Genomic DNA, 26,195 nt, shown 5'->3' on the forward strand with positions numbered 1-26,195 from the left:
TTGACGTGCGACTACGTGTTGGGCCAGCAGGTTTGGCTTCAATCGCGTCGCGCTATGCTCCCTGCTTACGTTTTCCTTGCTCCATAATGTTAAGGGAATCACATGGATCCACCTAAACTTCGTCCTGCTGGCTTCAAACAGCTTCTTGACTTTGTAAACTCGTAATTTTCCACAAATTACGGCGTAATAAATAATCGAATAAACATTAATAAAATTCTCCGACGGGAGCATTCGAACGCAGGAACTCTAGCACATACGCTTGATATTGAAACCGTTAAGTCATGGACTCACGCCGGCACAAGTGACATTAAATGCCTTTTGAATGTATCGCGGACAAGCCAGCGCCTTGACACTTTTGGCGCGTTTCGATTTGTCCACCTCTACAAGCTTAACCGTTGCAATTAGTAGCGATTATGCGCGTTCGCAGCGTCTTCTGCACTTAAGAAAGTATCTATTGCGCTGTAATTTGTGAGAGTGAAGGCACACAAAGCGTTATAAACAAAGCCACAACAACGTCTGAATACGCATGCACGTATACCAAATAACTCCATATATTTCCCACCATTACAATGGTGGCTGAACGATCGCAGCACCAGAGTTTCGTCTAGTAAATATTGCATGAAATTTCATCTGATTCGACACCCGGACCGGTAAGTTTTCCACGGCACTAAACCACTAAACAAATAAATGGGGAGCCTGAACATTGCTTGTCAGTGCCTTTAAGTGAAACGAAACGGAACGAGCCACGAAGCATAACGTGTCTTCAACAGTGTAGAAGGCGAGTAGACAAGGCAGGCGCGAAGAAAAGCCGCTTCGATTTGAGCACGCCCGCCTAGTTCTCCTTCGCTCTCAATTTCGTGATGAGATCGAGAGAGGGCACGCAGTGTCAGCCGCCGACACAGCTGCCCCTGTTGTCCCCTGGCGGGTGGATTGCCCCGACTACAGCGCGCCCACCGTCGAAGCGCGGCAGAGAGGCCGGGCTCGGGTCTGTATCGCCGCGTCTCATTGCGCGCTCGGGTCACGCGGCATGCGGAGCCTGCTTTGAGCCTGCAGTGCGTGAGCTTAGGGAACCCCATGTTCACCGGCTCCTTAATGGAGCGAAAGAGCGTCGCTGCTGCTCCGTGTGCAGTGAACGGAACCGCGGCTCTTTGTTATGTGACCGCCGCGGAATAATTCGTCACGCGAAAAACAACGCTTCATTTGTCTGCGTATTGCTTGCTGTTGCTGTATATTTGCTGTGAAGAACCACGTGCTTTAAGATACGGAACCTCGGATGAGGGCTGGAACTGATTCGACTATTCTGCACTGAGACATATCTGAAGCTTTTTGTGGTGGAGTTGTCGTGGACTGTGCTTTCCTTTGCCGTCCGCTTAAACCAGCCGCGGCCTCGGAATTCCAGCTCTGCAAAACGGCAGTCTTGGAAACTACGGATTTATAAAGCCAAATCGGTGGTGCGCCATTGTGAAACACGAGGTTATTTATTGTGGCCGTGTCCGCTCGTGTGGTTCCCTGTGCACTAGAGGATGATGTCTTACGGATACACCTCCGTGGAACAAGCACCCAAGACACAGCGGTTTCTTTTCACCGCAGCTCACCCAAGGTATGGTTATCTATTCTCGTCCACGGTACCACGGGATGCTTGTGATTCATACCGGCACTTTATTTTTCAAGATCAGCTTTGTATTTTTATAGACATCTCATTGGTAATATTCAGGAGACATTCAAATATGCGTGAGCATAAAACTGAAGCGATCAGCTACCTCTTTTCTCCACGGTATAGTTGTGGAAGCTGTACTGAAGACTTATAGGGAAGAAAATATGTTTATGTATATTCCATACGCATTATGTACTCGACAACATTTTGGACACTCCTAATTTAACACAAATGAAGTGTTCTTGTTGAAAACTCACTTAATTTTTCTGATAATCGTCCATTGTTTACTATTTTCGCGTATGCTGTCAGTTAATTCTTCTCCAGTATTCTGATGATATTATATCACATTTAAAAAGTTGTGGCAATTATGTGCCTGATGGCTTCTGTTCACATTTTATTTACCACAATTGTTAGTTAAACCAGTATGTCACCGACAAAAATTCGCTAGAGCAAAAAAACAAAAAAAAATGAAAACTGAATCCTGTAGCAAGCACAAGGTCCCAGTTTCGCGGTCTATTCGCTTTTAGGTTGCTAGTCAAAAAATTATTGAAACATTAAAATGGGACAGGAAACGAAGTTGTTAGATGAATTCTTTCGTTGGCTTACTTTGTTATTGAGAAGTTCTTATGATGAGTAGCCAATATCTACATGGTTCAGCACACCGTCTTCTACAAGAAAATTTGTTTGCAAATAAAGTGAATAAGATTGTTGCAAAAGACCAGCGTATCGGCGCTATTTCTCCGAAATTCATTGTTTCATAGTGGGCACAAAACTTTGCTGCGCCCTCGGGAAGAAGTCGGACGGATAGAAAACCTTTAAATACACAATATTTCATCAAAGCGCGTTTCAAGACACTTGCAGGCTGAGTTTCTCATTAGGCTTAAATCATGTTTGCAGAAATTTCTAGCTGTCCCACGCTAAGTTTCCTGAAAGAAAAACCGGAATAACGGAAAGAAAAAAAAGGGAGCCGACGAAATTCAAGCTGTTGGTGTAAAGTTCAACAGCAATAAAGGCGCGTTTAAAGGGAAAGGCGCGCTACAGATTTCAAGAACTTAGACAATATATTGCAGAGCGGCGGAAGACCGAGTTGATGATGAAGGCAATCGCTCAGGGGAAATTACGCCAGAAACCGCAGCACGCCAACAGTTAGTCGTAAACTAGGCGTTTCGCTCACGAGTTCATTTATTCTCAGTGAAGATGGGTCTTCCGCGCGAGAGGTTTAGCGGCACTCAGAGAAAGAAAGCCGGAGAGAAAAACAGATCAGCATGCTTCTAATTAGTGGACCAGTATTGGGCGTAGCAACGAATGACCCAGATCGGTCGGCGAAATGTAAAGAGAAAAGCGCCCGCCTCGGTAATTTGTTACCTGGAGTTGTTGGTAGAGTTCTTCTTTCTCTCTACGGCGGCTGCAGTTTTGTCCTCATTGTTCTTCCCTCTGTGCTTGCGATATTTCGCAAGGATCCTCTCCAACGTTTCCGGAAACAACCAAGAGTTCAGCTTCTGGCTTTGGTTTGTGTTAAGCTTGCTATTTCCTGGATTCTTCATCACTTCGGGGTGCCTCCTTTTCATCCGTCAAGCTTATCTCAGCTTTAATATTTGTTGTAAGGACATCTTGTGTTTCAAAGTGTAGCCGCCGTGTAATCGTTCAAAATTAGTTACGCACTGAAACATATTTAGGAAATTGTATAGGAAGTTCCGAAAGCCATGTTTACTTTGCAGATTTGTTGACACTATTCGCTCAGCTATATTTGCAAAGCATGGGCACTCAAACAAACTAGATTTTTTATTAAAGATGTCGCGTTCTTAATCACTGGTGTTAGCTTCCTGTTTATTATCATCACGCACAGATAACGAGTGCAACACCTTAGAGTTCACTTGAAGGATAGCTATATGTGCATATTTTAGTTTCATATTCAGGAACTTAATACTCTAAAGGAAACCTTGCCTTAAACAAATTGTGCCCACTGACTTATCGCAACCACTGCAGGAATACCTGCAAATCGGGTGTGGTGGTTTCTCCCTGTTACGGAACGTATCGCTGGGCGCCCTTGCACGCCGCTGAGAAAAGTTTTTTTTTTTTTTTTGCGAAGAAAGGAAAGTTTCTATACCTCGCATCGTAAGTACGAAGCGCACTGTTATTAAATGCATATTCGATCATTGTTTTGCGGAATATGGGCTTGAGTCGCAGAATATAACTGCTTTATGCGCTTTCAAGAATACATTACGTTCTTACATTCGTGTTTATAGATTTCAAAGAAAACATCTGTGGCTAGCTAAACCGCGCCCTTCTTGTGGGAGCGACGGGCTTGCCGTGGTGCCAATGCTGCACAATGAGTTCATAGCGTTTGAATTGCGGTTAAATCCGCTGTAGCTCAACGGATTCAGGTAGTATAAGCAAATAACAATCCATCCTCTCAGGTTATTTCGCTCACCGTTAACATTCCTGTCGCTACAGGTTCGTCCCTGTTCCTATCGTCCAAGAGCTACCGAGTTGTGTGAAGTGTAAATATAACTAAATTATTGGCCGTTTTTTAATTCTAATCCACAAAATAGTTCCCCTGGAGTCAAATGGCGTTCTCAATATTTACCGTTCCATAGACTTCTCGAAGCCTCGGTTTATATATACTGGTCACATTCGTAAACTTATTATGCGCGATATTTTTGGAAGAAGAGAGCAATGTGTATTGTACTCTAATGATATCATAACGGAAAGGGCCGTACTGCGTCATTTCAATACGAAGTTAGGAAGGGGACTCTGTAAATATATTTATCAGCTCTCCATGGTACCGGCTGGTTAGAGCAGGATAGCAGTTCTAACGTTGTTGCAGTATTCCCCTTGAGTGAGCAGTCGTGCTAGCGCTTCATCGAATAGGTCGGTACGGTAAGATGTTTGCGTGGACGGCGACAAGTTAGTGCACCACAGGTCTAGGTGCTATGACGTCATATGTTATTACGAAGCCTTCCTCTTGTTCGGTTCCTTTAAGGGCATTGTTGAAATTCCTGTTTCGAGCGTGGTGGTAGCGTCGTCTGCTAGACGGGGCGCTCCACGGAAGCGAGCGAGGAGAAGTAGCTCAGGAGCGTGCGTGCCACGCAGCAATGTAGTAAATGCATGAACGAACACATTAATTGAAAGGGCTGGCAGTTTGGCCTAGATTCACCCTTTAAGACGAGCTGACGCCTCACTCGCTCTGTTCTCAAGGCTTTTCCGTCCCCAACGATGAAGCCTCCTCCTCCTCCCGAAAAGGTGCTTGCCTTTACAGGTACAGCAGGCGAACACTTGTGCCGTAGCAGGCGTCTCATCTTGGCTGCGGACATTTGTATTTAGTCTTGCCATTTAATCACAGTTGGCTCATTTCCTTTATTTGCCTGTTTAGGAGTCTGCAATAGCGTGTTTGAGGAAAAAGCAAGAAGTGAAGCCGATGAACAATTCATCAGTCCACCCTGTGTTTGCCGCGTAGTTGTACGGTGCAGACCGTCTATGGTCGTCAAGCGTAGACAGCACAGACGCAGCCGTTTCAAACGCAGGAACGGAGCGTTAAACGCTGTCACTACTCATGCGAGCGAGAATGGGACAGCCGCTCGCTGGAGCACTTGAGAGGTCGGCGCACCCCGATTTCCCATGGCGCCAGGCGCGCCACCGTGTGAGGCCGCATAAACGCTGTCGTTTTCGGAAGGCTCGAAAGAAGTTGGAGAATCAAGCTGCCGCTAAAACGAAATCGTGTTTACTGTCCGTTTAGGTTTAAGCAGCAAACAAAAAAAATGAAAGAAAAGGAAATTGCTGGCGCAAGACTGTTTTTAAGATCTAGTTGACGTCTTCTTCTGTGCTACCTCAATGCTATAGTGCTGCTAGCGTTGAATGGACGGTCTGTTTCTGAATCTCGGGTAATGCAGATAGCCTCCGCAAGTTTATTTGCTTTCTTTTATTATGCCCATGCATATGTGTTCTTGGCGGGAAGCTTGCTACGAAAATGTAACAGTTTAAGACAGACATTCAAAAGCGCTCTTTCTACAGTTAAAGCACACACAGAGAAGTATATTCCTCGATAAGGTAAATTTCTCCGAAGGCCTGAAATAAAATGATTGACTGTCGCAACCTAGAGTGCGGCGTTGATTGCCCCAGAAGGATATATATCGTTGGAAGAATCTAGGAAAAATAAATTAAAGTTAAGTAACAGAGATTTAGTATCAGGCTTCAAAGACGCGATTTCTTTCTAGTTCATTATTGGTATTGTCTTGCACAAGGGTTTTATGTGAGAAATTTAGAGACCCAGCGGTTTTGCACGAAGGAAGGCCCCAGCTGTTACATCGGTATTTCATGCCTTGTTGGTCAATATCTACAAAGTTCGAGCATGAGAATACGAAAGACACTACGCAATCTACTCCTAGATTTTGTTGTGCATGTTTTTTCGTACAGTATTCCACACGTCGTAAATGCCTTGCTGGTGGGCATAACAAAAAACTCACATAGAAGCTCAATATTGAGAAAAACTTGAAAGCTACATGCTAGTTCCCGAACTCCTTTGTAATATCGGCGTCCGAGTAAACGTACTACAATGTACCAAACGTGATGAGAACGCAAACCGAAGCAGATGAAAAAAAAATAAAGAAGATTATTCCGAATGCTGCGATACGGAGTGGTTGTTTGCAGTCTCAAAGCGCTCTCTTATGCCACGGGCATAGTTCAAACGAGTAGAAAGCCCGCATTTTACAATAGTTCGGCGCTACGAAAATATTCTTAGGTTTATACGAGGCTTTGAAAAGGGTCACCGATGGGAATGCACGTGTAGGAAAGAAGGATAATAAAGAAAAGGAGAAGCTGTTACGGGGGCGGGGGCGGGATGCCGTTGCCATTCACTTTGACGTGCGGGCCGGATCCATCCGGAAAGGAAACATTTTTTTCCCCCTCAGCGAGGCATTCCCTGTGCCTATCTGTCGATAGACCGCTCGAGCCAGTTTTCTTCCGCGGCCGTGAGTTGGTGCCAGATGGAAGCAGCGAACAAATTGCGGCCTTTCTTCTCGTGTTTGCTCCACCCTGAAAAATAAGAGAGAAGGTACAAATACGTCGTCAGAAGTTGGATTTCAGTGGACGATAGCGAAAGCGATGTAGACCCGTGCCGGCGTTCTCACTGTGTGTATCGACCGACGCTGGACTGCGCAAGCGAGATGATCGGCTTGCGCGATATACCGGACCCTGCGCTCGGGGGCAGCGGACGCACGGTCGTGTATTAGAAGTCGTTTCGCTAGTTCGGGTATGTCCGAGCTTCGTACGTGTTTGGCCGCGATTTCTATTGCAGTTTGGTTCCCGCAGTAAAATATGAACAGAAGCCTTCAGGAGAGGTCATAAGTACGTTGTCTCTTGATAGCGTACTCCTAAATTCCGGCTTCAGGATAGATTTACGTTACCGTTCGCACACTACCGGTGTGCCTGTTGTAGTTTATGTTCATTTAAAGAATAAACTTGAAGTGACCAAAGTGTTGTGTGCCAGACGTGTTTACGCGCCAAAGAATTTGTAGTGTGTGATTTGCACAGCAAGTAGGGGCGGCAGCTAACCGTGGATCCGACTTTAAGGTAGGTGGGTTCACTTGAAGTATAGCAGGTGCTTCTTTGGCGGAGGCGAAGCGTCCTATTCGAAGCACGAGGACTGCTCCTCGCTCGTCGAGCCTTTGCGGCCGAATTTGAGGTAGCAACAGTGTCAACGTAGCTGCTTCGTGCCACGCCTTAAGATGTCACGCAGTGTTGGCGGGCAGCTGCAACAGAGTGGATTGCACAGGCGACCGAAAGCGGTGCTCATGGAAGGGTCGCAGACGAGAGGGCGCTGCCGCCGGAAAGACATTCTGCGCACACCGACATTCTTGCCGCGCCAGGAGACCCCGGACAAGCCCGGACACCCTCGGTGTTGGAAGATCGCCACTATTATTCTCGGTAAGTGAATTATGTTTCATTTCTCCAGCAGGCAATCCCGATAACACGAGCCAAGTCAACCCTACTTATATGTTTCTTCATAACATTTACCATTCATTTTGCCACACTATACTTGAACAAACCTGTAGAAATCAAACTGGCTGTAATACAAATACTTTGTGAAAGGTCTTAGCCTGAATACTTATTTGTACATACGGTAATGTCATGCGCAGACTGTCTTTCTTCTCGTAGGTTTATAATGTACCATAAACGTTACGTTGTTTTGAGAGGACTTAACCGCTGTAAAGTCGATATCTAGCCCTCGTCCATTTCGTTATCACACGCCGGTTGCGAAAGGAGAATGCTTTGTGCGGTTTATTCTCCTTTACTGATATGAGTGACGTACTATGCAACTTGTAAAAAAAGTTTATCCTTTCTAGATATTATTTTTCTGTGTGCCGTAAGCGTGCACGTTACAACGAAAAGAAGTTTGAAACACATAACCGGATCGAAAACCCCGCGGTGAATTATCGCGAATTCAGATAAGCGTAAAGTTTCTCTTCCCGCTGTAAACTTTCTAGAGATTGTGCGGTGTATGGTCCCTGCCCGTTCAGTGTGCGCCAGCAGAAAAACACGAAAAGGAAAATACATGCAGAGCCCGTATCCACAAAAAATTTCCCTGCACAAGTTTTCTCTGTAGTTGGGCAACGGTGCGGCGATACTGTCGTTATCACTCCGATCACCATATAACGAACCCCGGGCGCCCGTACCCCGGCCCATAAGCAAACTGTCTTACGCAAGAGTTTTGCGAATACGTGCCTTTAGTTTTGCTTTCACCGCAGAAGGCCTAGTCCTGCGACAGGGAAGATATTCCCGAGACAAGGTTCGCCGGAACAAGGACAAAAAGAAATTATCCACCGTCCTGTTGAACCTTCCTCAAAGCTAAAATAAATTGCAAAGAAAAGCCTTCTAGCACTCCTGCTGGGCCTCGTTCCTTATCGGTGCAGTTATTCGGGCACTGCCCGGCGAATTTGCCAGCCTATATTGCAGCACACAACGAACTAGTCTTTTTTTTTATCGCTCTCTTTCTTTTTCGATATTTTTATACATTATCAGCACCAATGCGCGCTACTTCCGAATAGCATGGGTGTTAGAATATATAAAATACACCTTCTGTTAGGTTAGCAAATACTTAGAACTACTTCGAGGTATACTTTGGAAACGACGTTATGCACTAGATCTGATTTTCAGCGAGATTCGGCAGTTTATTAGTTGGATTGCCGAAATGAAGAAACTTGTATTTATTTGGCTAACCCTATATTTGTGGTGACCGCGGTTCGCTGAGAGGGAACTTCGACCTGTGATAAACTTATGTAGACTGATTGTGTTCCTTCCTTCGGGTATTTTAGAGTTAGGCTGAACGCTACAAAAGAAAAAAAAAAACAAGTGCAGATTCATGCGCATGCTGGAATCTATGCAAAGGGAAGCTTTCGTGAGACACCTATGAAATGCTGTAAGCTTGCACATTTTTACTGGCCTCGGGTGCGTAAAGAAAACTTGAGCGTGCAAGTTGTCTCGCGTACTTCGCAATGTGACAAAGCTTATATAAGTTGCATTTTTCCATTGTTTCTTATCTATTTTAAATGTACCAATCGCTTCTTGGCCAGTTCTTCATTGTATCTGTGCGTCATAGCTTGGACATCATAATAGTTATCAACACGCGGCAATCATTTGAAACAAATAGTTGCAGTTGGCACGATATCAATATTTTCAATCTTCTTGTAGGTTAAGTACGTCAACTTGCTTGGCCAATTTCCCATTGTGGATGTATTTAATGAGCGTTGCTAATCTTCATCATGATCAACATGCACACAAGCTTCTTGTCTGATTTCCCATCATGGGTACGTGCCACAGTAAGATAGTCGTACTCATCAAGACGCAACGATAATCTTAGCTAATTAGCTTTGGCACGAAAAAATAATAGGTGACGTTGTGGTGTACTGGTTAGAGAATCGGTCTGCCGCATGGGGGGCTGATGTTCGAATTCCGCCGGTGGAGGTGCTTTTTTTTTCTATTTCTTTAAATGAATGAGAATCCACTTGGCAAAAACTCTACCAGTGACGCACCGACAAAGTCGAAAACATAGAATGACAGCTAAGAAGCTTCACATTAAAAATCCGTTGCGCGAATAGTGACAAGGCGCACAGGGTGTTTTGTCAAGCCGGCACAGGTGAGCACAAAATGCAATCACAGGCGCTTTACTATTTCTTAAGGAAGACACGACAACGCCTGATTTCATTGGAGCATACAATCTCGTTGATTAAAGGGTGTACAACTGTTACTTGTACGAAGCATTACTTCAGCGGATTACGGCGATGCGATAGGTCGCAGGAGAGCATCCTCCCTCCTCCCCCACCCCGTCCCCCCAGGGATGTGCCACGGGCATGGCACCCGTGCACACACGATTCAGCAATGTGAATGGAATTGGTGCGTGCTCATTCTTATCTAATCCACTTGGGGGTATCTGCAAGGACGCACGAAGGTTACGTAGCCTCAAATATATTCAAATGATGGCGCTGCATCCGCCTCGAGCGGATGCAGCTTGATGGATAGCGATTCAAGTTGCTATGACAATCCATCGCGGCATCGCCTCTAGATGGCGTAGCGTGACCAGAGGGCAGCCCAAGAGAGAAAGTGGGGCTAATGAAGACGCCTGATGCACGAGCCATTCGATGCACCTCGTTTGGTCAGCCGTCTTATCATCTCCATGCCTCGTCCGAACAAGCCGCATTGCACTCAAGAGTTGGGAGAATTCAAACGCGACCATACAGTGACGGCGAGCGGCTTCGGCGCGGCGGTGTTTTCCACTCCCCGCCGCTATGTGGCGGTACCGGCGCATACCCGCGCTCCTGGCTTGGAGCAAGTGCGGATGCTCTACCACCACGGCGCGCGGCCAATTGAATTAGTATTAACTCCATGGCGCCACTGAAACGGACAGAGAACATTCGCAATAGTAAATACAGCTTATCAACCTTACCATCAAAAAATTAAATACCTGTCATAAGAAAGATTATTACTGTAACTAAGGTAGCCAATCATCTCCAAAGGAAGAATACCCCGTAAATTGTTATTTTTGCACTGACGCCATCTGGACAGACCACATGTTAGCCATCGTAACTGCCACCATAACGTTGCCCTGATAGCTATATACGCCTGTAACGAATCAGATGCTTTATTTTAGTGGACGATGATGATGATAATTTATAGATATATCATTTTAAACGGGGTGGTGAGCAGTGCTTACCAAGTCTGCTTGAGTTAATCAAGCATGCTATAGGCGCTTTTTTGTTCTGTCATTTTGTATGCGTGGTCCTAATCTTTTGTTTTTCTTCCTCAGAACTTCTATATCTACCCTACTTTGTACTCCTACCTATGCTTGTACCGGATCCGATCGTATTAATCTTTCCCCTGACTTTTTCCTGCAACACTCTAAAAGTGCCTAGCTTATCCCGACTAGTGACCGGCGGATGCTTCCATCCAATCTAAAGCCAAGCGCTTGTAAAAGATGTATATTGCCTAAGGCCTCGGTGGGTGAATACATTCGCATTGCTGTAGTCTGTGCCGAATGATCAACGAATTTTTGCTCACAGCAGAAAGTGAAGCAGACTACAAAGGGGATGACAGCCTCGCCTCTCGAGAGATGCAGTCACTGGGCTCAACGCACATTCCACGGCAATTCTTGTGAAGCTTAGTGTCATGTTCAATTAGGAGGCGGCAGTGTGCTTTGCTCGATGGAGTGGAGGAACGAGCTTTGAGTCGAGAATCATTTCTGAATACGGGGGTAATTGCTACCCCCTGGTCACATCGAAAAATTTGACGGAAGAGTATGATGGTGAAAGCTGTGAATGTTTATGTCGTACAGTTCTCGGGTACTCTTGTTTCGTTGCCACAAAAATCCGCAAAAAAAGTAAAGGAAATATATGTCCTCACCAACTATTCTGTCCAGACCCTTAAAGAATGAGGGTGAGAGTCCTAGGACAAACGGAAATTTAAGCCTGTTGCTACCGTGCACGCGCTGCGAAAAAATTTGTTTAAGCAAACATAATCCCCAAGAAAAAGCTAGCCTGAGCACTATAGCAAGTGCTAGTTTCTCTGGAGGGCGTTGAAAATTTTATTTCAAAAAATAACGAAGAAGGAACGGCACATTTGCTCAACCGCCGTAATATTAAAAATTTCACTACAGAACATCAAAATTGTAAAATTAGCACAGGTACGTTCGTTGCACTAAAATAGAGCGATACCACCTCTTTGACCAATGCCCATATAACTTGTCTTCTATGATTCTACACATTGCCGCACCGCAGTGTTCCCACCATGTTCTGGCTTTCTAGCGAGTTTTTTTTTTCTTCCAATCGCGTGGGGAGTGTTTTGAGCTCAACAAGCATACGCTTGTCGGCTTTTGACTTTCAGCTGTTGACAAAGCGCACTTGGGGAAGTGACTACCGAGAAGCAGTGGCATGATTGAGCAACTGAAGATTAGAATCCTTTATTGCAAAGTGCAGGCAGGGAGCTATTCTCACCCTATTGCAAAACCGGCGTTCTTCAGTGCCTTTTAGTGTGAAACGAGCTCGTTTTTTGACACCCAATTGCACTGTGGACGCTGGTGCTCGATGGGAGCTACTGGGACACCAGTGAGAACGCTGCACAAGAGCTCGGTCACACTGGACGAGACGCTGATTTCGCTGCAATGACGCTGGTGCGCACTGGTTTGTGCTGTACATGCGCCGGTTCTCGCGGCGGTTCGCTGGCTTGCACTGGAAACTGCGCTGGTTGCGTTTGTACCAGGCTGGCACCAGTAAGCAAGGAGTATAGGTGCTGCTGAATGTTAAATGCTTTACACAATTTCGTTTTTAGATACTAGTCTCTTGTTCTAAATAACACTAAATCTTGAGGTCATAAATGTCTATTTCGTGTCGCAGCTTGGAATAAAGGTGCATGAGCAGGCTTGTTAGTGCATGCATGTTTCACACGGAAGATCACTTTCGTTTTATGCATTTCCCTTTTGCCTGGGTGGATAGCTACATTCCTGAACAAAATCATGCAAATACAGATGACGCGTTGTTCTTTCGTAGTTTGTACAGAAGCGATGACTGCGAGTTGTCGCCTTTGGCACAGTGTTGTGGAGTTCGCACGAAACCCAGAAGTCGTTCAGACGCGTTCGAACGGACCCCCGGGAAGCCTGTCTTTGATTGGTAACATCGTGCCGATAACAAAGCTGAGGCGATTCGGGCGCTTCCGCTTTCGCTAGTGTGCTGAAATATAATGGATAACAAGGTATGACGCTCAAATACACACAATTTAACATTCGCCCGGCACCTGTGCCAAGATCATCCCCTTCCACCCAAGCTTAGACCTGGCATATCGACCGAGTCTGCCTACACGCTATCGGCCCCTCTGGGCTCAGGAATCAACAAGTCTAACAAGGTTAAATCGCACTATATTTCACCTTTCGCATCGGTGTTCTTAAATAACTAAATTTTTTCGTGTCTACAGTGTCAGCACAAGAAGCGATGAGCGCCGATGTGACACATTATAAAAATACGCATATGCGCAGTCGAAGAAGGTTGCCAGCACTAGCCTACGCTTCTCTGACGAAGATATGTGACTATACAGACATGTCAATCGAAATGGATCGTTCAAGTAAGAAAATATTGGATTTCCCTTGCACGCATAACAACAAATAGCCATCAAAATCAGAATTAACAGCCCATACAGCGGCCCTGGTTGGCAGTTCATTCAGGACTTTCTTTCGAATTTAAAATACCGCTCGCAAGATCACTTCCCTGCATAATATTGAATATAGACAACTTTTTCTTTCTGATATAGACGTAAGCTTTAGTTGCAGAGGGATAGCGCATCTACCATGTCGGTGCGAAAACAAAACAGCGCCTCGGTCTTGATATGGCAAATTATTCACGACTAGCGATTTGCTGGCGTCTTGTAGTAGTAAAGTACCGGGATTGTGCCCCGTAGGTTAAACGATCGATCGCGTCCTGGAGGAACCATCTTTATTTCTACTTCTTTTTCTCAATCTTTATTGCACTAAAACGCTCTCTGTTTCCTGTATTAAACAAAAAACATACGGGGTGCCCAGGGACCACGTATTTCGCGCTCTGGAGTCGCTTTTTCCACCAGCGTTCATTGCCTGTCTGTTTGCCCCGCCTGCCCTGCGCCCCAGCATCCAGCGAGCGACACTGGGTCAATAATGCGACTTGGCACTGGACGGCGCACGCTGGGTTTTGTAATGGCAATCAGAACCTGCAAAATATTCAGGCGGAACTCTAAAGGAGCGTCGTTCGTTCCACTCCCCTTCTTGCAGACCGACATTGAAAACATCAATATTTAAGATGTACCGGAAACTATTTTAGTAAAGGCTTTCTGCTCGTTCCGCACAGGTGGGTAGTAATAGAGTTTCTGATATATTTTTTTTGACATTACCCACTGCGTTGTTGCGAAAGTCAGATCCACCACAGTCTTGCACAGGAACATGGTGCTCTCAAAATTGGATATACTTGTCGCTATATTATAATTCGTGCTGTCACCTGCAGCGCAACATTTAAAAGAAAGAAAGAAAAGGAAAGAAAATCGCCTGCCGTGAAACCGAACTAAAATGTGAGTGGTGAACCCGAACTTGTGTTTGCATGCTCTAGTATGGACGAGCCCAGCTTGTCCTCTGTATAAGTGGCCTTGCTCGTCCTCGGTAAGGAAATTGTTCAGGGTTCACACTCTTTTCGCTCGATGCTCCTAAATTCAGATAGTTCTATAAACGTTGTTTACAACTTCCTTTCTTTTGAAGTGATAAACTGCAGCCACTGATTTATCTATTTTAATTCGTTTTGTTGACTTTCCAAGCGATCCGACTTAAGCAGACTCTACAAGAAACTGCTAGCGTAGTAATTATTACTGTCCGTGTACAAATGTAAGGCGCCGGAAACAATAATTTGCAATATTCAGGTGGCTTAGATACTGCATTCGTGCTTCTTGTAGAGTTGCATGTTTATAGATGTACCTTCTCCTAAGGATGCACACAGCTGCTTTTTCTTTCTTTTCTAAAGAAAAATGTTGTAACACTACACCAAAAATATTCTGTTCTACCACCACACCTAAACATAGGAAAGAACGCGCCGTGGTTGCTCAGTGGCTATGGTGTTGGGCTGCTGAGCACAAGGTCGTGGGATTGAATCCCGGCCACGGCGGCTGCATTTCGATGGGGGCGAAGTGCGAAAACACCAGGTGGCCGAAACTTCTGGAGTCCTCCACTACGGCGTGCCCCATAATCAGAAAGTGGTTTTGGCACGTAAAAACCCACAATAAAACAAATAAACATAGGAAACAGGCAGCAGTAATCACAAATCATATTTGCTCTCGAGAAGATGTTGTGACAAGGGTACCCCAAAGGAGCATATTGGACAGATATTATTTAACATACATAAAAATGATATTGTAAAAGTTAGTAACAATACACATATTGTTATTGTTGCCGACTACTCAAGCATATTTGTCCAAGCACACGATATTCATCAGCTCTCTCGCTTAGCTAGCACAACGATTCTAAAATGCACACACAGAGTGTAGCAAACTCAATTGAAACTATTACCAGAAAAGTACAATCAGTTTTATTCCCACCTTTCCAAAAACAGTTAAACATTAGCTTTATCTGCATTTAGGGAGTGAAAAATTTACTCTTGTGGGTGAGCCTAATACACTAGGAGTAATCTTCACCGAACACTTAAGCTGAAATACTCAAGTACAGCGTGAGTTTGCCAGTCTAACATGGGCGTATGGTGTGCTTTCTATGCTTCGCCATGTTCTGACAGAAAAGATTAAATTATTGCTTTTTACCACAACCCTTGCCCCCCCCCCATCTCACGTTAATTACTGAACTCTTATATGGAAACTACTGCATGCAGGAACATTCAGAAGACATGTACTCTAAGAAAAGGAAGCTGTGTCGTATAGACAAGCAGTGTCTTAAGCAAAATGAAAAATTATTTCTTCCAATATGAGCCTTAACATGGCTATACACTATACACTATACTATACACTCACAAGTAGAAGCACTTCGCTTACTCCCTCTTCAAGAATATGTTACAGAAGAAACAGGTTAAAATTGCGCATAGCTACTCTTCTGGGTAACTTGGAAATTGACAATATAGACATAAATAACTTATCCAGAGAGAAATGGAAGACCTATTTACTAAGCCGATGGTGCTCTTAAACACCAATAGACTGTTGTTTTATTTGTAACTAAGAATATATCAATAATCGGATTAAAATATGTATGTTTTGCTCCTATTAGGTTTCCTTGTAGATAGTCACTGTTATAGCGCATGTAATTATATTTCAAAATATTTTCTGCGATGAGCTTTGCGTGTTCTGAAGGCTACTGTTCGTGGTACAGTCTACTATAAATAGCAGTGTCCTACATGTTTTAGAATATTTTATATATGATTTCCATTTCTCTTTCCTGTGTTACGTTACCATCTGAAATGTGTTAACATTTTTTGTGTGATCCACTCAAACGTATTTTTCTATGTCTCTTGTTTTCTGTAGAGTAATCGGGCACGCGCTCAGCCAATCTGGGGCTGCATTCACAAAGCTTTTCGTTCGTAAGTGCTGTTTTTCATTGGCTCCTCGCCTTCGCTAATCATATGTCCTATATCACTACTGGCTGGCTTGAATGCTTTTATCGTGATAACTTTTTGTGAATAGTGACCCTCTATCTTAGCAGCTTTTTGTACTTGTTCTAGCATTGTTCTATTTTTGTGTAAAAGAAAGGCAGACAAATATTGATTGACGGTACTTAATACGCGACTTAGTTATCTAATTTATTGCAGCGCTGGTGAGATACTCTTCTACAAGAAAAAAAATACAATGGAGTTCTTAGCACGGGCTTGACAAAATGTTATCTCAGCCTGTTCGGCGTTCGTCATGAGAACGACTGTTTAGGAGATATATTTTCAGACGGCTTCGACTTGATCGCCGAACTTCATGCATCAACATGATACAAAGTGTGAATGAACGTACGCGTTATACCCTGTAGTTAGTCAGTGTGAGAAAGGCAGTCAGCAAATAAATTTGTTGTACAACAGCAGTCAGTCATACGACGCTGCAGCCTCGTCGAGCTGGCAACATAGGAACATTTCATTTTTTTTCTCGCATCTATTCCACGGATATGATAACGCACAATCAGCCCTAACGTTGTCATATGTGTTCTGGCGACGATATTATATGAAAAAAGAACAAAAACTGATTTTATTATGCGACTGATTTTAGTGTTGAATACAACACAACGTCAGGCAACGCTATGTAATATGCACTGTGTTGCAAAACAAACATTCCTGTCGGTGCCGGGGGTATGTTACCGTGCGTCAAATAAAGCGTCCTGTGTCCTTACAACGACAATAATTTTCCTAAAGCGTATGTTTTCGAAGTACCAAGATCGTGCAAAACCAGAACGCGCACGAATGCCACAATGTTTGGGACGTTGTAAGCGTTGCGTTGAGAATGCTCTTGTAAACACGTCTTGCATTCGCAACACTTCAAAGGAGGATTCCAAATGCATGTTTCAGCTGAGCCAGTTTTCTCTGGCGAAGCGTAATAAAAGAGTAGAAAAGAACGATACACGAAGACCATAAGGGCCCGTTCCCCCCCGGGTAGCAGCAAACTTATAAATGTGAAATGCTGAAGCATTCATAGGCTTGCTGCTACGGAACGGCCTAGAGAGCAGGAGATGCTACTCAGTTTCTCTTCCAGTTTCTCCCATAACTTTTGACTTGGAGATCACACGGCTAACATTAGGAGAACGCGAGAGAAATCTCGCTGCTGCAGACCATTTGCGTTGAAAAAAAGTGCCGCGGCGTTTGCTTCCATTAGGGCGCCCGACCTCACTTGCGCTACTAACGGCGCGTGCGATTAATGTCACCGGGTCCGCTGCATTGCACATCGTGTTGCTTCCAGCAACGCCCTGTGCTCTCCATTCGAGAGCTCTTCATTTATTCTCGCTTTTACTTTTAGCGGATGTCCTAATAAACGTTTATCTTATGTGTTGTTTTGCCCTTTCTTTATTCTGTAAACGGGGTAACGGAAGAGAGCATGCAATATAAAGAGGAGCTGCACGCGATCAACACCCAACTTTCTCTCAGTTTAGTGATGCATCGCTTCACTTCACAGCAGTGAGCTTCGAATCAGCTTCACTGTGATGCGGCGTAATGGATGGTGCGCTGTTCGGTCGATTGCTTCGTAACGCGAAATAGCAACTTGCAAGCGTCTCCGGTGGGTTCAGTTACGTATATTTATACTAGTGTAAGATTATGCTAATATCATGCACAACTTACCTAGCGAAACTGGCAGTAACAATTGTGCAACATATAAGGGTGTCATGTGGAGCTACAAGAGTCACGAAAAGGTCCTTTTTAAGTATAGATTGTGACTGGCTGCCCTTATCGTCAATAAAGGTAATACAATAGCCTTGAAATCTGGCCGACGTTCTACCAATTAATTATTCAATGAAAAGTAACTCCTGTAAAGACGATGGAGAAATGCAAAGTTACCCTTTTGCACTGTTGGGCTCAGGTGGTAGTTGTATATGCCAGAGTTTAAATAAAGTTTTTTTCAGTGATGAGCAATCACTGCTTGAAGGAGCCTGCTGGTTCGTTAGGCTCACATGTAAATTTCTTTCAGGCTGCAGGTGCAAGACAAGAAACATTATTTTCCGCGTTTATATCAATCCGAGATGGTATTGAGCTGGCAGGCTCTCTGAGCGCTAGTCATACTACTTAAACGCACTTTGTAGCTGTTCAATGTTAATACATGATTCCACTAATGAACTGCTCACGCTAAGCGAGAATGGCGTTAAGCTGTGCAACAAGAGACCCTGCTTTTATTCCAGGCTATGGCGGCCACATTCCGATCGATGCGAATCAGTAAACATTGGTCTAGGGTGCACAGCATAGAATCCCCGGTGGTCAAGATATTCCAGAGTCCGCGAAAATATGACGCGCCTCATAATCAGATCGTAGAGATCGTATGTAAAACAACATAGTTTGTTTACGTTATCAGAATTCATCCTATGAACGCCTTTACGCTCGCCTAATTTCTTGCGGAAACATGATTATATGAAGGAAGCGCGAAAGAGCGATGACGAGGAAGGAGAACCGACATTACAAGCGCTTCCATTCCACTTCTCCGTCCGTGTTGTCTCGCTCTACCTTCACTTTATCATGGGACAATACTAACCGCCTAAATGTCAACCTGGCTTCTGGAAGCATTATTTAGCTGAAATATTTTCATTTTTCCATAAGGAACCATGTTTCTTTTTTTCTTTTTTGAGGCTTTGCGAACAATATTCGGAGCAAGATCACACCTCGCGTTTCTTTTTCTACGCATTCACCTGCAGATGCACCAAAGCTTTCCATTTCGAGGTGAGTTTCTCAAACGTGTTGGTTTCTTTAGCTGACGCAAGTCAGAGTAATGGCGGAGAACAAAAAATACACTCGCACCGCGTTGGGAGAAGTGAGCATAGAAAAGAAAAATGTAGGACCTTACATTTCTGGCTACGCGTGATATTTTCCCACGGCAACGAAGAATCCCACATGTCGAACTCCTTCGATACACTTGTTCTTTGTAAAATGAAGTGCTTGGCCATTCGATCCTTCTTCGAAATCGTTTGCTCAATCCTCTATGTTTCTATGCTATGCTTCTCCAGCGGCAGCGTCTTTGGTTGTTGAATAGATGTCTTTGTCCTGTTCGTTTTATAGTGAAGCTGCATATGGCTAGAAACCTGAGATTATTTCGCGTCCGTAGACAGAAAACTATCGTTATCAATGGTGCATACCCCCGCAAGCACTAAGCATTCATACCCCTGTAAGCAAGCAAAAATTAAGCAGCTCATAACCCCGTAAGGCAGAGGGTATAAGCACTCAGCAAAGTAAAGCGAACAGTGCATACGTTCTTTTAAAATCACGCGCACATCGCATAGAAAAGCATATGTATAAATAAATAACAAACTCAAGGCATGCATCCGGACCACATAATTGACACTGAGGCGCTCGCAATAGCAATGCGAAGCACGTAGTGCTCCCCGCATACGTTTTCCTGTAAAGGTTACTGTTGCGCAAGCTGCCGTGGTGACGCCAGCTGGCGACGTGTGGTCTGTGCTTCCTTGATGTACATCCGTAGCCTTTCGTAGGTAAAATTAGCAGCCTAGCAACTGATTTGAATGTTGTTCTAGCACTGCTCTTGGTTGTGGCGTGCTGCCGAAATCACAATTACTCGCATTTCTTTCATTACTCTGACATAGCACTACTGCCATTAAAGCCAAGAAGCATTGCTTACCTCCTCAGCAGTTGTTGTGGTAGCAATCAACAGCTTCGCCGAACATCCACTTTCGCAGGGGTGGGATGGCGTTTGTTTTTTAATTATTTTTGCAATTTCTTCTTTCCTTGCAACTTACCTGCATGCTCGTCGAAGCAGACAATGCCAATGACGCTTACCAAACATTCGTGTGTCATTATCAGATAATGTATTCTGTGTAGCAAGAAGAAAATGTTTCAGGAGAATACCCAAACTACATGTAAAAGGGATCCTTTATTTCCTAGCTGTCAAGGAGTATCTCCAAGATCAAAGATCCCTGCTTTTAACAAAAGCTCAGTTACAATAGTAACTGAACAGCTTCTACAAAGGAAGCTGTAGTACGTGTAAACTCAAAATAAAACCAAAGCTTACCTGCCTTGCTTAAACTTCTGAAGGATGACCGAATGTGCAAATTCCTAAGAAAATGGCGTCGAAATTGAATGCTGCTGTTCTTGTAAATGACTAAATCCTGCACCCACTTTTTTTCCCGCAGAAGCTTAACTGTGTTCGAAATGCTTCGTTCTCCGGCGTCGTCAGCCAGGTAAAAAAAGTACTCACAAGACAACCGGATTATTTTTCTGCGAAAGAAGGCAGCGATACAGTGCCGCCTTGCGTGACCTAAGTTTCTCGGAGTATTAGTGGTTATCAGCAGAAACATTTCATCCTTCCAAGAATGAGCCCCGCGTCACCACCACCGTGACGAACCTACCTGAACCTCACAAGCATAAACTAGGGAGATAAAGCACACGCAACCAAGAACCGCTGTCCTAAGTCAACAAAACAATATATGCCAGTTCTCTAGTATTGCCTCTCCGTCTAACGCTCTGCGGCCCGCGACTGCGTCCTCGCCTCACTTCACGTTCATTCTCTTCGTCTAATGGACCAACACTTATCCGCTGTGCACATATGACCTACTTTTCGCAACTTCTTCGTGCTTATAAGAAGTAAAACATCATGTACCCGCACATTCGCTCTAATCTATACCACAGTCGTTATATCTGCTGATGTTGCACCCATAATTTTCCGCTCTGCCGCTCACTATGCAGCACATAATTCGACCTTTTATTTTAGAACTCCAAAGGCGTCTGCCTTACAATTTAGTGCTAGAACACAAGGACTATATCTTCTTCAAGTCTTTGGGTAAGGTACTATTGATGTTCTGGCGGGGGTTTACTAAAACCCTACAACTTGTCTTTATTATCCGCCACCAGATTTTGTGTTTTGTGATCGAAGTCCCGTGCGTGTGCCTAGCGTATCAAGAGAAGTTCTTTACTGAGTCGATAGATTGGCGAGGATCCAAGAAGCCCTGTTACTGTCACGAGGATCGCATGCTCGTCGCCAGTGTCACGATCCACCCGTCTCATGAACAAGGGAGGGCTCGAGGCACCCTCCTATAGACGGACGCTCCGCAGCGTGGTGGTGCTGAACGATGACTGACCAGCGAGCAGCTGTGCTCTTCTGTGTTTATTGCGGTGCCGAGCTTGGCAGGCCACCGAGCCTGGCGACGAACGAACATTATGCTGAGGGGATGTCACATGCTTGCTACACCCCCTTAACCCCAGTTTGTTTGTTAAATAAAAGAAACAAACATCCAACGTCCTCCACCCTAGCTGGGTCGACGGTGCCTGCTATCCAGGTGAGTAATGGTCCGGTGGCCTCCGCCGTCAAGTACTCCGCCTGGGCACCGGTGTTAACGGGTCGGGTGTGGCAACGCCGGGTGCTGGCTGAGCCAGCCACGCTCCATCCGGAGGGTCCGTAGTAGTCGGCCTCGTGAGTGGTGCTGGGCTCGACACCGGTCCAACGGGTGCCGCACCACTGGCTCCGGTTGCCGCATCCGAGGTGGGTGGTACCCCGCTGGAAGCGACTGGTGCAGCCGCTAGTCCTCCTGCGGGCAGGAACTCAGAAGTGGCAGTCGAGGGTGCTGGCCAGGTCCCGAGGCGAGGCCACATGGCCCCGTCTGGCATGCGGACGAGCAGCGATGAAGCGCCGGCAGAAGACACCACCTGTCCGGCAGACCAGGTGGGCCAGGACGGAAGTTCCTGGCGAAAACTGGAGCTCCCAACTCTGGCAAAGGTCCGGGACGGCACCCTTGGTCAGCAGCTAGCTTCTGCTTCAGCTGCTTCAAGAGCACTGTGGATCGGAGGTCCGGATGCAAGACGTCCAAAGGTGTGTTCACCATCCGACCCAGCAGGAGCTCACGGGGCACGGCCAGTGACATCGTGGGGCGTGGTCCGGTACTGAAACAGTATCCGGGTAATCTGCGTCCGGAAATCCCCAGTTTGGCTCTTCTTAAGCTTGTCTTTGATGGTTTGCACCATCCGCTCCGCTCCACCATTTGAAGCAGGGTGGTACGGCGGAACCATCATCCGACGGATTCCGTTCTTTGTCAGCCAGGCCAGGTACTTTGTGCTGCCGAAAACAGGACCATTGTCGGACACGATGACATCCGGCAACCCTTGGGCGGCGAAGACCTGTCGTAGCGCTGCAATGGTCGCGCCTGCTGATGGAGTGGTGACAGGTAGAACCTCCACCCACTTTGAAAAGGCGGCCACAACCACCAAGAACTAATGGCCCTTGAAGGGTTCCCCGAAATCCACATGTAGGCGGGACCAGGGTCTCTGTGGGAACGGCCAGGGGGTGCTTTCCACATCACGCGAGGCTCGCCGATGCTCCTGGCAGATTTGGCAGCTCTGCACCACATGCAGTCTGGCTTCCGGGCACTCTGGCAGACGAATACCCAGTGCATGAATCTAGTTTCGGTCCAGCAGCGTCGGCGACGACCCCTTCGTTAAGTAAAGGGGAAGGGTTGCCTCCCTGTCGCCAAAACGAACGCTGACCTGTGACTGACTCTAGACCTGGGAGAGTTGCCCGGGGGAGCTGCGCAGCTTCACGCCCGAAGCCTCGACGGACACGCCGGGGAAAGTACGCTTGAAGAGTTTCCCGGCCCTTACTGACACGCTGGCCCCTGTGTCCGGCTCCATGGAAATCGGGTGCCTGCAGATTTCGACGGTCAGCATGTACGGCGGCACAGACGACGGTACAAAGCCTGTGTGCCACATGTCGAAAATCGGCGGGTCCTCGGCCACGACGTGGAGCCTGGCCGCGGAAGAACTTGAGCCTGCTGTCGCACGCCTCCGCCGCATACCCTTGCGACTGCTACCCTGGCCGAGGGCTTGTGTGGTACCTGGGCTTGAATGAGGCTGCTGCTGCTGTTTGCTGTTCGTCTTCCCCCTTCGGCATATACGTGCCAAGTGCCCAGTTTTCCCGCGCATAAAGCATTGTGCTTGGGAGAACTGGCACTGTGAGGGGGAGTGGGCACCACCACAGCGACCGCAGGTACTGCCCTTTGTCGCCAACTCGTTGACCGCCGATTCCGCCGACGGTGAGCCAGTCGCACGGGAAATCTCTCCGGCGTCCTTGGCGGCAGCTTCCATTGCCAGCGCTGCCTTCAAGGCGTCGTCCAGCGAGGGGTCGGGAAGCTCCAGGAGTCGCGTTTGCATGGCGGGGTTGTTGATGCAGCAGACAAAACGGTCCCGGCGCAGCGAGTCCAGATGGTCCCCGAAAACGCAGGCACTCGCTAACCCTCGTAGAGCAGCAACGAACTGCCCGAGGGTCTCTCCTTCCCGGCGGCTCCGGTTGTTGAAGTGGAAACGCTCTATTAGTGTGGACGGTGCTGGGTTGAAATACGAGCGCAGTATGGTGAGCAGCTCACCCAGCGTCTTAACGTGCGGCGTGGCTGGCTTGAGAAGGTCGAGCAAGAGGCTGAAGGCGCGGGTCCCGCACCCGGCCCGGAAAATGTCCCGCTGTTTGGCCTCGGGTGTGTCGTTTGCCCGGAAGAACACGTGGACTTGCTCCTCGTAAATTTGCCAGGTGGACCCATCTCCCTTGAACGGCTCGAGCCTTTCGTACAGTGGCATGGCGGCTGCAACGGGGTGCGGTGTTTCGCCGATCTCGGCGGCGTGGAACAATCCGTGGGTACTCGTCGCCAGTGTCACGAGGATCCCATCCTCGTCGCCAGGGTCACGATCCACCTGGGCTCGTGAACAAGGGAGGGCTCGAGGCACCCTCCGATAGATGGACGCTCCTCGGCGTGGTAGTGCTGAACGATGACTTACCGCCGAGCAGCCGTGCTCGTCGATGTTGATTGCGGTGCGGTGACCAATGTTGCCTACCGAGCTTGGCAGGCCACCGAGCCTGGCGGCGAACGAACATTATGCCTGAGGGGGCGTCACGTGCTTGCTACAGTTACCTACCCAGGTTGTTAACAGTTTCTTAGCTGCCTAGTAATTCTTCTCTCCGCTTGGACGTCGGCGCCTGATGTTCCGCAAACTCACCTGAATCTACTCTGGAGAGGAATAGCTGATCTGAGACACCCATAATTGTGAGTTGTATACTACAATCCATATTCGCAAGTAATCCCGCTCCTGCGTTTGAAGATACTTGAATACTGAAGGGGCAACAATTTGTAACTTCCCCCGCCTCTCGTGCAGGTTGTGATCTGTGGTATTTCGGGGAAGGATCCTGGTGGCTATGGAATATCTTGATTGCGTCACTTCTCCATTGGTACTGAAATATGTTTTAATTCAAACGCGATTATGTAACCAGTGAAGGCATTTGCTACATTCATAAATTGAAATCAGTGAATTTTGCTACATTTATAGATACATGAGTAGACTAATGAAGGTGAATGAATGTATCTATTAGCATGACTTTGAAAAGACTCAAGCGTGTTAGCAAGGCAATTGGGATACGCGTGCCAGATAGGTGACGCATATTGGAATTTAGGTGTTGATGAGTGCTTAGAATTCCAGAAGTTAGAGCGGTATTTCCCACACTTTCAAATTTGACATTGTGTGAGACGGTACTAAGGATATGATGGCGGATGAATGGGGCAACTACTATTCCTTGTCCCATAATTTTTGGTGTGCTTACGTACATTGATGTATTATCCTCTGATCCCACAACATTCGCATAGTGGGATCGTTCCCGACCTGCGGGAAGTTTTTTTTTTTTCATCCACTTTCGTTTCCATTAATTTATGGTTTTCTTATTTTATTTAATAAGCACTAGTAATTTCCCCTATGTTGTCCTTAGTGTCAGTGTTTGTTGGCTTCTTCTTATATGACTAATCAAAATCGGGCTCCTCGGTTAACCCTCTTTCTTCTCGTTTATCACGGGGAGAAGGGTATGCAGCGCTCAAGAACACATCTGCTGTGTGAGTTCTGGCTCTGCGCTGCGCAAGTTATGCGGTCCGAAGCATGAAGAAGCGTCCCTCGCGTTTGCCATAAAAAAGCAAGACAGCTCGTTTTATTTACATAACTAGCGGAGCGTCGCGCGCACTGCACTACATTGCATAGCCATGAGAATACCATGCGCGTAAAATAATTCGAAGCAGTTGAAAGGCAATTTCTTTTGATGGCTGGTATCTTCGCTTGTACACTACGCATTAAAGTATTTATATTTTGAATTAGTGTTCGACGAAAGTGGAATGCATAAAATTCTATTCAAAGGGTCAGGACATCTTTACATTAGTGTTTGCGTCGACTGAAACTGAAACGTGTGAAGTTAATGAGAAACTGCAGAAACGAACCAAGCATGTTTGTAAATGTTAAGTTGTTCTGGTTCTTCCTCATTGTACACAAGCGACAGGCATGTGAGAGTCGCGTATATCTGGTGCACAGGATATTAGACACCCCGCATCAATGTCGCAGGTTTACCAATAAACACCACCTCGATTTTTTTCAATCCACAGATACTTCGTCACCTCTTGTCGCTTCCCTGGGCTGCGATCTTGTAGCGATGCCTTCCCCTCGATTCTATGCCAATCTTCTCGCCTACCAATAACCTCGATTTTTATTCAATCCACAGATACTTCGTCACCTCTTGTCGCTTCCCTGGGCTGCGATCTTGTAGCGATGCCTTCCCCTCGATTCTATGCCAATCTTCTCGCCTACCAATAACGGTCTGTTGGCTCTTATGATAACGCAGGTTGAACGCCGCTCTGACAACTGACGAAACGCGAAAAGGAAGAGCATTGGCAAAAAGCGTCGCTACTAAAACACGGCCCTGTAGACTTATATTAAAATGTGTGGGACTTTGTTGATTTTGAACCTTGTGAATATTGTACTCAAACGCATGGATATTCTGTATTTCATGCGGCTATAACACTCAGGCATACCACACTAGACGCCGGACGGGCGCTTAGGACTGCATGGTCATCACCCGG

General features: G+C 46.2%; 1 protein-coding gene across 2 annotated transcripts in view; it reads left to right on the forward strand.

Annotated features, from left to right (window-relative positions):
* The first annotated feature begins 1,027 nt into the window (after positions 1–1,027).
* LOC142579899 (cell adhesion molecule Dscam1-like) overlaps positions 1,028–26,195 on the forward strand; it is a 204,079-nt gene continuing 178,911 nt past the window's right edge. For both annotated transcript variants that reach the window (XM_075690570.1, XM_075690571.1), the window contains exons 1-2: positions 1,028–1,600; positions 7,425–7,576. In XM_075690570.1, the coding sequence (XP_075546685.1) occupies positions 1,524–1,600; positions 7,425–7,576 (229 nt within the window). In that variant the 5' untranslated portion in view covers positions 1,028–1,523. The remainder of the gene's footprint in view (positions 1,601–7,424; positions 7,577–26,195) is intronic.

This window comes from Dermacentor variabilis, chromosome 4, assembly GCF_050947875.1.
Source record: "Dermacentor variabilis isolate Ectoservices chromosome 4, ASM5094787v1, whole genome shotgun sequence".
NCBI lineage: Eukaryota > Metazoa > Arthropoda > Arachnida > Ixodida > Ixodidae > Dermacentor > Dermacentor variabilis.